We start from the raw sequence: 12,258 nt of genomic DNA, 5'->3' as shown, positions 1-12,258 counted from the left end.
ATGCCCTATCATCCTACTTTCTATAGTGCCTTCTACCATACCCTCTGTCTCTGAACTCTCCTCTTCAGAACATATATATTGGCTGGGCTCTTCACTCTCAGTATCATCCCCACCAAAGGCAGGGGGGTCAGGACTTTCTCTATCAGAACTTTCAGACATCTACAATATGCAAAAACAAGAAAACGGAACTAATGGACATGCAAGGAGGATCGAACCACAACAACAGAAAAATTTGCCAAATCTTCTTGATTGTTCATACCAAGCAAGAATTCAACATGTTCATACATATGTTCAACGTGTTCATCATGTTCAATCTCATGTTCCATGTGTTCTTCCTAGCCTTCAACATGTTCATGCAAAACAAGACATTTCAATTCAAAAGTTCAAGCGAAATAAGGTCTAACCTTGTTCGTACCACCACGTAAGGATCGCCAGAAATCACCCTAGCCACAAGCACCACCACAAAACTATCGCCGGAAATCTCTTCTCCTCCTCTTCAATTTCTCACAATTTTTCTCCTCAACTCAAGTGTGGTGCCTTCACCACTCCAAGCTCCTATTTATAGCCAACTAAGGGTACCACGCCTCGATTCACGAGCAAAACCTAGCACCCTTTCATCTTCCCTCTTAAATCCCTTATACCTTCACACAATTTGAAATTCAATTTTCAAACATACAAAAAAAAAAAAAACAACAACAACAACAACAAAAAAAAACAAAAAAAAAAAGAAGGGGGGCCTTGCCGAACGGCAAGGCCCGTGCAAAAACAAAATGGAGTCCCCAAAATTCCAAGTGTGCTAGACTACTTCCTAAGCCCACTCCTAGTCTAAGGCTAGGGCCCAAATTTCATCAAGACACCCAAACCAATTTCACAATATATTATAGATGTGCTTGCCGAACGGCAAGGCCCGGGTAGCAACAAATGGGGGACTCACCTGCCGAGTGTAGACGGTCTAGCTCGGGAGGCTAGGTGGCAGCTCAAAGACCCAGCTCGTACCCACAAGGCCTTCGAATCGCACTCAAGCCAACACAAGCCCTGACGTGCCTAAGGTCCAGCACCTCGGACAGCACTCGGTCTCGGCTCACAATCACACCAAACCACACCCTTGCTGAACGGCAAAGGCTGTGCAAACAAAAAGAGAAGCTCCCAACCACCCTCGGACCACCGTGAGACTTGGAGAACCTCGGACTACCGTGAGACTTGGCCTATGCTACCGAAGCCGTGACAAAGCCACTCCAGCCGCGAAAACCCTTGCCTGCCGAAGCCACTCGTAAGCTAAAACCACTCCCAGCTAACCATGCAAAAGACGAGGAGGACTCAACAATTATGTTCCCCGAATTCACACCCAACCCAAGCGGCCACGGAGCTCCTGCCGAACGGCACAAACCTTGAAAGAAAACAGGAACGCTCATAGCTTACTCACCCTTGCCGAACCGTGACACACCTTAACTCGAACCAACGAAGCCGAAGCCCATCTCTCTTCACGCTGATTCCACTCCCACCGAACCCAGCTCAAAACCCAGCTCACTTGCCGAAGCCACAGCAGGGGACTTCTCCAACAAATCGATATGCTCTCAGCAACAAAATCCTTCCCAATCACCCTTGCCAAACGGCAAGGGCTAGCCACACTCGGATGTGCTCGCAGTAAGATGACTGAAAATCCTTCCCAATCACCCTTGCCGAACGGCAAGGGCTAGCCACACTTGGATGTGCAGCAAGATGACTGAAAATCCTTCCCAATCACCCTTGCCGAATGGCAAGGGCTAGCCACACTCAGATGTGCAGCAAGATGACTGAAAATCCTTCCCAATCACCCTTGCCGAACGGCAAGGGCTAGCCACACTCGGATGTGCTCGCAGCAAGATGACTCAAAATCCTTCCCAATCACCCTTGCCGAACGGCAAGGGTCTCGCCAAAATCAAATCGTGCTCCTGCTACATAGCGCCCGTCGTACCTAGCTCGCCAACCCGTGCTCCAGCTACACGGCACATGTCCCACCTAGCTTGATAACTCCAGCTCCAAGCTACACGGCGCTCCAAGCTACACGGCAGGTCTTGTATGAAGGAAGACCCGACTCTAGACACTTGCCGAAGGCCCACTCCAAGGAGTTGCCGAAGGACCCAACTCCAAAACCCTCCTAGCAAAAAAAAAAAAAAAAAAGGGGCTAGACCCTTGCCGAACGGCAAGGGCCATGGAAGAAGGGGAGTCTCTCCAAAATTTTCAAAAGACCCGGCCCCCCCGAAGGCCCAGCCCCCCCAAAAAAAAAAAAAAAAAAAACCCCCTACGGACCCAGCTCCCATCCTATTTGCAACATGCCTAAGTACCCAGGTACCCAGCTACCAACAGTTCTAGAGGCTTACACAGCTTGTATCACACGTTCCATGTGTTGACGCAACTCCTAGCTTGCCAACTTGGGGGGCTAGGGAGTGCCTTACGGCTCCCAATGAAGCTGGAATGCTCGGTTGCAATTACAAAAACTCACAAGTTCCCAACTCAGAAGTTACTTCTCGACCGCGAACTTGGGGGACTACTGTTTACACCATAATGAACCGAGCAGACCCAGCATCAAAGCGACTAGCACCAAGGCAGCCACGCCTTCTCCCTTGCCGAAGGAAGACACACTTCCGAAGTGCCAGACACCTGCCGAAGCTCCCAGCTGCCAAACCTAATCTCCAGGACACGTGTCGCCACCACGACGACTTGCACAAAGTCCCACATTGGAACTTTGTGCAAAAGCTCCAACATTCACCTCCCTATAAATAGGGAACAGTACCCAAGTAAAAATGGTAACTATTCTCCCACTTTTAGTGTTACTCTGCCAGAATTACTACCTATAACTGACTTAGGCATCGGAGAACCTTCGGCCGGCACCACACCGATGTCTGAAGCTTAACGATTGCTTCTCCCACTTTATCTTCTGCAGGTCTCTCACCAACCTATTTCACCAAGGGCCTCAGCCCTCTTCCCTGCTGAAGACTCCGTACATCTCATCACTAAGTTGGACTCAATATTGGCCGGGCTATTTTGAGCATCAACAAAAAGCATACAGTTGGCAACTGCTTGTTTATTTTGCATGATGGCCCATGATAAGTTAGTTTTAAGCTGATTTTGAGATTTGAAGTGATGAATTGATATTATTAACATTATTGTTCTTTTTCTTCTTCTTCTTCTTTTTTAAATAAAAGTTTGAGTGTGTATATTGTTTGTGTTGCCAATGGCTTTTTGTCTTTGGTTAGGGAATGCGTATATTATTGCAATGCCTTGTTGAGAACTTTCTTGTCAGTTGAGAGATTGCAGGTATGGTTATGCAATTAAAGGAATGGTTGTGTTATAATATTAAACTGAATTATTGACCTCTAATCTACAATTGATTTTGAGTATGACTGAAAAGATTATTGGGCAATTAGTGTCTGGATGGTTGTGTTATAATATGAAATCTGATTTTTGTTAATGAACTGCTCAAGAATATGATTGTTCTAAACTTGCATCTAATGGCTTCCCTTTCTCTTCCTAAGCACCACTTCCCTTCTGTGCTCCCCACTCAAACTCCTAGACACTACCCATCTTCTCTCCTAGACACTATCCATCTTCTCAAAGCCTCCCAATTGTCTCAAGTTCATCACATTCTCAATTTTATGGCCTCAAGCTCTCCAATTCCTCATCTTTGCCAATCCCTTCTTCTTCTTCTTCTAGAAAGATGTTTATTTGTGCTGCTAAGGTACATTGCTTAATTCACATTTCCTGATATGTTGAGTGTTTTGTGGGCTATGGCTACTTCTTTGTTGATTGATTATGACAAGGGTAAGGTTCCACTAGCCTTCACATTGAAAGATCAGGATGGAAAAACTATGAGTCTCTCCAAGTTCAAAGGAAAGCCTATGGTTCTCTATTTCTACCTGCTAATGAGACCCCAGGGTGCACCAAATAGGTATAAACATAATGACATTGTTGCATGTTCTAATTCTGCTTTTAGTCTATTGTTAGGGGCAGCCTGAAGTGTTCATTTCCTTACTTAGAAGCTTGGTTATCTTTTCTAGAAGCTTGGTTATCTTTTCGGTCAGCTTATCCTATATTGACGTTGCCAAATTAATTTCTGTTGCAACCTTTAATTTGTAATGATATGCAAGTCACATTGGAGCTGACAACACCAGATAAAGACTGTATCTTTAATTAGTGCAGACACTGACAAATTGATACTCCCTTAGGCTTTTGCTTTCAGAGATTCTTATGAGAAGTTTAAAAAGGCTGGAGCCCAGGTGGTCGGAATTAGTGGTGATGACCCCTCATCACACAAGGTAATGTGAACAGTTTCTAGTATGGAACAGCTTTAACTACTTTGGTAAATTTGCTTGGTTGTTTGGAGGACATATGCTGCAGTAATTGCAGCAGAATTGGGTTTAGTAGATATTCTACTGGCTCGAGCATTGCTAGATGATAACTAAGGTTTGTTTGCTTCTAAATGAATTGTGAGTTCATGCAGTTGAGATTATTATATTTTTGAGAAAGTATGAAACTCATCATATCTACAGTACCTTTAGTTTATTTGAGTATGGTTTTAAATGCATAACCATTGCAACTCATGCTTGAAGTTGATCATGAAGTTTTTTATTTATGTAGGCTTTTGCAAAGAAATACAAACTTCCATACACATTACTTAGCGACGAGGGTAATAAGGTGAGGAAAGAATGGGGAGTGCCATCAGATCTGTTTGGGACATTGCCTGGAAGACAGACTTATGTTCTGGACAAGAATGGGGTGGTTCAACTCATCTACAACAACCAGTTCCAACCTGAGAAGCTTATTGATGAAACTCTCAAATTCCTTCAAAGCCTTTAAAGTTCTCCTGTTTTTAGCTGCTTTGATTTTTCATCCCTGTGTCCATTATATATCCACAAAACAGGGTCAACAAGTAGTTATTTTTGTATAATTCGAAAAACAGTTATAATTACCAATGCTACTGGCCATGTTTGTACTTGTCCCAAGTAAAAGGGCTATGAAGGAAAATTTCAATTGATAGAGGTGGAAATTTTTGTGGAATATCCAATGGCTATTATATAGCATGACTTCGATGGCAATAATCTCATTGTAAGTGGTGTAATATCTTTGAGGTTGTTAATGTTATTGTAAATAGTGGATCATGAGGGTATTTTGCTTATGTTAATTAGTTGACAACTCTGCAATCAGATCATGTTTATGTTTATTATTCCCTACCTTGTTGCCCTTCTGCAAAACATTATCACATCATAATTTTGGGAATTTCAGAAGTAAACAATGGAAAAATTCTTTATTGAGATAACAACAATACTCATAAGACAACTGAGTGGTGGTCAGTGGTTGTTATTGATATATTATACATAAATTCGATAAATAAAAAGCCTTTGGTTTGGAGGAAAAGAAATGTACATGTCAATTTGGTAATTATAGTAACAAAACAAAAAAACTTACACTTAATTATTTAAAAATTAAAATAATTATTTTTTTGTCCGACATAGCACCAAACATAGGTCTTCACTATTTTTACAATCCAGCTTCGTAGTCCGACGCAGCACCAAACGTAGGTCAGTACTTAATCCCGTTTAGACCAATCCGAGCTAATCCGAGACAATCCCAGGATTTAGTCCAATTCATGACAGTCCGCCGTACCAAACGACCCATTTGGGTCCTATATCACCCCCTCCATGTAGGCTTCAGCCCACCCCATTATTTTCTCTAAGAAAAATTCGGTATTAGACATAACTACCTTTACTAATTAGCATTTGAGATAAACAATATTTATGTTTGGGTTTTAATACCTAGGAATGAAATTTTGTTTTGGATTTGGCCAAAGAGGAAGCCCAGATTCGTTGCCCCACCTTATATTAATCATTGAAAAGACAATTATACCTTTTTTGTTTAAAAGCCTAACCCAAATTCATTGGTTTCCCTTCTTGATCATATTAGCTCTCTCTCTCTCTCTCTCTCTGCAGCAATGACGACCACAGCCTTCACCTGCGATGGAATTCTCAAGCTACTTGACTCGCGGCTCATCCCTTCGGCCTTCACCGGCTACTCCAAAGTCTTCTAGCTCAAGATGAAGGGCAACTCCAAGGTCTTCTAGCTCAAGATGAAGGGCGATTACGATTGCTATCTTGCTGAGTTCAAGATCAGTGCCGAGCGCAATGACCAGTCAACCCTATTAGATCTCATTCTGGTACGTCAAAACCTTATATGAACCCTAATAATGATTTGCTTCTTGGTCGCTATTGTAGTGTTTTAGTATAGGGTTTCGAAAATTGGGGCTTGGATTAGGTTAGGTTTTCCGAATTATATGTTTCTTATGATGATTTGATTGGTGACGATTGCAACAGTTTTGTCATCGATTCTTCCTTTACCAATCCCATGCAAAGAATGATAGAAGGGTGAGTATTAACAACCTGGAATAGCCCCCATCCCCTCTGGTTTTCTAGTTCTATTTGATATGTATTTGAGTTTGCTTTAAAATTTCTAGTTAGCGCATTTTGTTCGCTATTTCTATTGTATGTTTTTAGTCTCTATTTCACACACATATATAAATGCATATATGTTTGCATTCGTGTGTGCCTATTTGTTACACACACACATGACTCTTTCTTCATCAGCAGGATCTCGTTTTTTGGGATGTGAGAGGCCATTCAAAAGGGCTATATTTTGCTGTTTGAACAACCTCTCACAAGTCATATAATGTCGCATTCTGTAGAAGTTATCTATATGCACATATATTGTGAAGACATAAATGGCTTATTGTAGTTATTACAAGTGTTTGAGGTACCCAGTGAAGAAGTAAGATGTTTAGCCCCATGCATGTTCTTTCTTTTTCAATTGGTGCTTTACCCTACCTTCCCTCTTACTAGGAGTCATTGTGAGAAATATGCCCTTAAAGCCAACTAATTATGTAATAGTTAGAGTTAAGGACATCTTTGATAAAAGACATATTATGTTATCAATGGGCAAGAAAGGTTGTTTTATACATTAAATCATCCTATATTTATCTTTCAATATGTAGAACAACCATAGTCCAAGGAATACACAAGTAGATATGAGAGCTATGTAATGAGATTGCATACATGTAGACTTCTCATCATCTCTAAATCCTGAACATGTTCCTGGTCATAAGAATATTGATTGGGCGTCAATATTCCGCAAAGACCAATACACAAGGTATCATCTCTATATGTAGGGAATGGCAAGGTCTGAAGTCATTAAGTGTGGAGACACATCGATATGTGTGTAGGTGCTTGTAGAAGAACAAGCACACTAAACGAGATCCAACACATGAGTTACAGCATGGAAGTCTTTACTTACATGTCAAGCTAGAACTCATAAATTGCAATGGTGCAAATTAATCATTATACATGAGGCATCATAGATGTTTTGTGGCTATGTTATTAATCTTTGAGGACACTATACGGTCATGCTGAATTAGGCATAGCTTAAAGGTGCTCATCAGGATTCTCAATAGAGTCATGAAAGCAAATGAATGTGCAACTAGGAATCACTACTCTCAGTAAAGGAGAGAGAATACTCCAAGATATGATTGGTCAAATCTCTGCGTAGAGTAGTGGATAAGACTTGAAAGTAGGAGTCTTCAAATCTTATCAGGATAATCATATAAAAGGAATGATTCACTTTAGGATATTGACAATCTGATTCCATGATCTAATAATGTGAATAAGGAGTATTGACATAAGAGAAGGATTCAATTGCACGATCATTCCAATTTGAATAGGTTCTTTCACAAACGTCTCATCTAACTCAGATAAATGTGACTTGCTGCTAGGCGACAACCATGGTTTGTGGATATCCTAAAAGGTTTCAATTAACATTTATTAATAAGAAGAATTAAATTGTGAAATTTAATTCGTATATCATCTCTGAAGAGTTGAGTCAACCCACTACCTTGCTAAAGAGAACCTACGGATCTGCACACCCAAAGAATGTGATTAGAGGTACAAATTAGGAGAAATGAAATGAGGAGACACAAGTCAATGGTTGATAATCAAATGTCAAAGCCAATGGTCAAAAGTCAACATGTTGACCGAAGCAAACCAAAGTCAAATAGTTCGACCGGGTCAATTAAGTAAGACTATAATTATAATTTAATAGTTAAATTATAATTAAAAGATTAATTATGGAATTAATATTGACATATATAAATATTGGATGGGTTTTTAAATATTATTTAAAAGGAAAGGGATAAAATAGTCCAATCTATTGAGCCCAAGGGATAAGTGGCATAAGATGACATGACCCATGGACCAAATGGAGCCCCAAATACCCACCCAATTGCCTTTTGTGTTGTCCTATATAAGCTAAGTGTTGGAGAAAACCTAGCTAGGGTTTTTGGTTTTCCTATTTTGGTTGATGAGTGATCATCTTTGTATCTCATCTTCCATAAACCAAAAATTGGTCCAATCAAGAAGTATGGAGTAGACTAGCATCCATACTTCTTGATTGCCTTCTCTTCATCTCTAGGAGCATTTGGTATGGTGAGGTAGATGACTCCAATCTTGGACCCTTAAGGTGAAGGAGTCAAAATCAAGAGAAACAAAAGGCCTTTCCAACAAAGGTGTTCATTCTTGAGAAATCAAGAAAAGGTCATCAAGAGTAAAGATCTATTCCCTTTTTCCTTTTTCTATTTGTGTTCAAAGAGACTAGGCTAAGATACTTGGTTTAAAATGAAAAAGGTTTAACTCAACTAGTATAAACAAAATGAATTTGCCATATTTGTGACTGTGATTCAGATGAATGAAAACCTCAGTGTGCTTGGAATATTATGCCTTTCATGGTTGCAGTATTCTTTATGTGGGGTGCACAAAGGTTTGTACAACTAATTGATGTCAACCTCTTTTGTCATGATTTTCTTGCATATTACTAGAATAAGCATTAGAGTTTTCTAATCTCTATTGTACTTGCATTGCAAATGCCATGCAAGACAATTAGTATTAATTGATATAAGGAATTTCAGTGCCATGAGATTTCTTTACTAGGCTCATGCTTTCTATTAGACATTTGATGTTCACTGTGTGGCATATATTATAGGTTTGAGTGGAACAACCAACCTCATTCAATGGCTATCACTATGCCTGTTTTCCATGATGTTATTTAGCATTCTATTATGTCTATGCTTGTTCAGAAATTATAGAAATTTAATTGGTTTTTTGTGTGCGGGTATGTGGAAAATTTCGGGTTGTAGTAGATTTTGAAGGTTTTTATTCAGAAGAAAGGAACTTAGATTTGGAGTTTGGGTGGATTTATATTCGATTTGAGTATGATTGATTGTATTTGTCTATAATATTTGGTACGGGGGTATCTTCTTGTGGGTTAAATTTATTTATTTTTCTCCATGTCTCTGTTTTTCTTTTCTGCTTACAGCATTATATTTCTTTATTTTTCAATAAGGGTGGATCTACATTAGCCTTATAAATTACCCACCAAATGGTCGATTAAATGCCTCAATGAGGTCAGGCAATTACCTAATTTGGCTGTGTAAACCGTGTATCCTTCTAGTATAATGTATAGCCTAGGCCTGGATTAAGGTCAGGGTCTATACTAGATCTCTAGATTAGGATGCTTTCCAGGGGCGACCTGCACACTTCGAATAGTTTATCAGAATAGGAGCGAACTGGGTTTGTCCCAGTTGAACTCCCTTTGATGGTTAAGTCAGCAGTGGTTTGGAGATGGAGAAATGGATGTAGGGTTTATAAGGTANATATAACATTGTTTCTTTGATAAATTTTTAGGTCTCTTGGGCAGGCATCTCCATGCTTGAGTGCATTTGCTGCTGGACAAGCTGCAGCTTTTAAGATGTTTGAGACAATTGACAGAAAGCCAGAGATTGATGCTTATGACACTGATGGGAAACAATTACTTGATATCCGTGGAGACATAGAACTGAGTGATGTTTATTTTAGTTATCCTGCAAGACCGGATGAACAAATATTCCATGGATTTTCTATCTCAATACCTAGTGGTGCAACTGCTGCTTTGGTTGGAGAGAGTGGAAGTGGTAAATCAACAGTTATCAGTTTGATTGAGAGATTTTATGACCCCCAAGCTGGCGAAGTTCTTATTGATGGCATTAATCTCAAAGAGTTCCAGCTGAAATGGATCAGACAGAAAATAGGCCTAGTCAGCCAGGAACCCGTTTTATTTGCTTGTAGCATTAAAGATAATATTGCCTACGGGAAGGATGGTGCAAACACTGAAGAAATAAGGGCTGCTGCTGAGCTTGCCAATGCTGCTAAATTCATAGACAAACTGCCTCAGGTTAAATTCATTTAAACTTTCATCTATTTTGTTCTCTGAACTTTTTGTATGAATTCTTAATTTCCATGACCATGGAAGCTTATTGAGACATCCAGTGATCTTATCATTTTGTTACATTCAAAGATGGAAATACAGATAGGTCACATGAATTTTCAAAAAACTTGGAAGATTTCAAACAACTCATTCAATTCCTTTTTTTCTTATTTGTGGTTTTCTGACTTATGCATTTAGGGACTAGACACAATGGTTGGTGAGCATGGAACTCAGCTATCTGGGGGCCAAAAGCAGAGAGTTGCAATAGCTAGAGCAATTCTCAAAGACCCAAGAATTCTACTTTTAGATGAAGCCACGAGTGCTCTTGATGCAGAATCTGAGAGCATTGTGCAGGAGGCACTGGACAGAATTATGATCAACCGGACTACTGTCGTCGTAGCCCACGGCTTGAACACAGTAAGGAATGCTGACACCATTGCTGTTATACATCGAGGAACAATTGTTGAAAAAGGTAATGCATTTGTTTATGTTGTCCTGTTCTGCCATTTGAAGGCCAAATCGTATTGTCTATAGTTCAACATAATGTTACAATTCATCTTATTCTTAGTGCATGGGTTTTGCACTTACTGATCGTTTTCAACTGAGCAGGTCCACATTCTGAGCTAATTAAGGACCCTGAAGGAGCATATAGCCAGCTTATAAGGTTGCAAGAAATGAGCAGCGTGTCAGAACAGACTGCTGTAAATAATCACGAAAGGCTTGGCAGCGTGGATTCTCGAAGACATTCAAGTCAAAGATTTTCAAACTTACGATCCATAAGCAGGGGATCATCTGGAAGCGGAAATAGTAACCGTCATTCCTTCTCAATCACATATGGTGTGCCCACTGCAGTCGATTCTCTTGAAACAGCATCTGTAGGACGTGATATTCCTGCTTCAGCATCATCAAGAGGGCCTCCAGAAGTCTCACTTCGTCGCCTGGCTTACCTGAACAAGCCAGAGATCCCAGTATTATTACTGGGTACTATAGCCGCAGCAGTCAATGGGGCAATCTTACCTATTTTTTCGATATTGATATCCAGTGTAATCAAGACCTTCTACGAGCCACCTCCTCAACTCCGTAAGGATTCGAAGTTTTGGGCATTAATCTTCATTGTTCTTGGAGTGGTAGCTTTCATAGCAGTGCCAGCAAGACAATACTTTTTTGCTGTGGCAGGGTGTAATTTAATAAAACGAGTTCGATCAATGTGCTATGAGAAGGTGGTTTACATGGAAGTAAGTTGGTTTGACGATCCTGAGCACTCAAGTGGTGCAATTGGTGCAAGGCTTTCTACAGATGCAGCTTCTCTGCGTGGGATGGTTGGAGATGCACTAGGTTTGCTGGTTGAGAATTCAGCAACTGCAATTGCTGGTTTGTGTATTGCTTTTGTGGCAAATTGGCAACTTGCTCTTATAATCCTGGTTTTGCTGCCTCTATTAGGATTAACTGGTTATGTTCAAGTCAAGTTCTTGAAAGGATTCAGTGCAGATGCAAAGGTGTTTCTCCAAAGTCCAAACTTTACAAAATTTTATAGTAGAGAACTTGTAGCTGGTGCAGTCAAAACACCATCCAATACGACATACATAATATATATATAAGACCAATCCTTTTTGCCAACGCTGAAAATTTTAAATTGTTGCAGAAAATGTATGAGGACGCAAGTCAAGTAGCCAATGATGCAGTGGGGAGTATTCGAACAATTGCTTCCTTTTGTGCTGAAGAGAAGGTGATTGAATTGTACCAGAAGAAATGTGAAGGCCCTATTAAGACAGGGATAAGACGAGGGTTAATCAGTGGGACAGGTTTTGGGCTCTCGTTCTTTTTTCTTTTTTCTGTGTATGCCTGCAGTTTTTATGCTGGAGCCCGACTTGTTGCAGCAGGCAAGACAACATTCTCTGATGTTTTCCGGGTAAGTTTTTATTCCTTGCGCTACAAGTCTTC

The 12,258-nt window shown here is 40.3% G+C and overlaps 1 protein-coding gene and 1 pseudogene across 1 annotated transcript in view; both read left to right on the top strand.

Annotated features, from left to right (window-relative positions):
* The first annotated feature begins 3,491 nt into the window (after nucleotides 1-3,491).
* Nucleotides 3,492-4,853, top strand: LOC117638223 (annotated as a pseudogene).
* Nucleotides 4,854-6,103: 1,250 nt separating this feature from the next.
* The window catches only part of LOC117638364 (ABC transporter B family member 4-like), a 6,600-nt gene continuing 445 nt past the window's right edge, over nucleotides 6,104-12,258 (top strand). The window contains exons 1-6 of the mRNA XM_034373496.1: nucleotides 6,104-6,190; nucleotides 8,777-8,835; nucleotides 9,759-10,284; nucleotides 10,516-10,789; nucleotides 10,927-11,813; nucleotides 11,960-12,252. Coding sequence (XP_034229387.1) covers nucleotides 6,104-6,190; nucleotides 8,777-8,835; nucleotides 9,759-10,284; nucleotides 10,516-10,789; nucleotides 10,927-11,813; nucleotides 11,960-12,252 — 2,126 coding nt within the window. The remainder of the gene's footprint in view (nucleotides 6,191-8,776; nucleotides 8,836-9,758; nucleotides 10,285-10,515; nucleotides 10,790-10,926; nucleotides 11,814-11,959; nucleotides 12,253-12,258) is intronic.

This window comes from Prunus dulcis, chromosome 8 (assembly GCF_902201215.1).
Source record: "Prunus dulcis chromosome 8, ALMONDv2, whole genome shotgun sequence".
NCBI lineage: Eukaryota > Viridiplantae > Streptophyta > Magnoliopsida > Rosales > Rosaceae > Prunus > Prunus dulcis.
The sequence above is the reverse complement of the archived record's forward strand: the minus strand, read 5'-3'. Positions and strand labels throughout refer to the sequence as shown.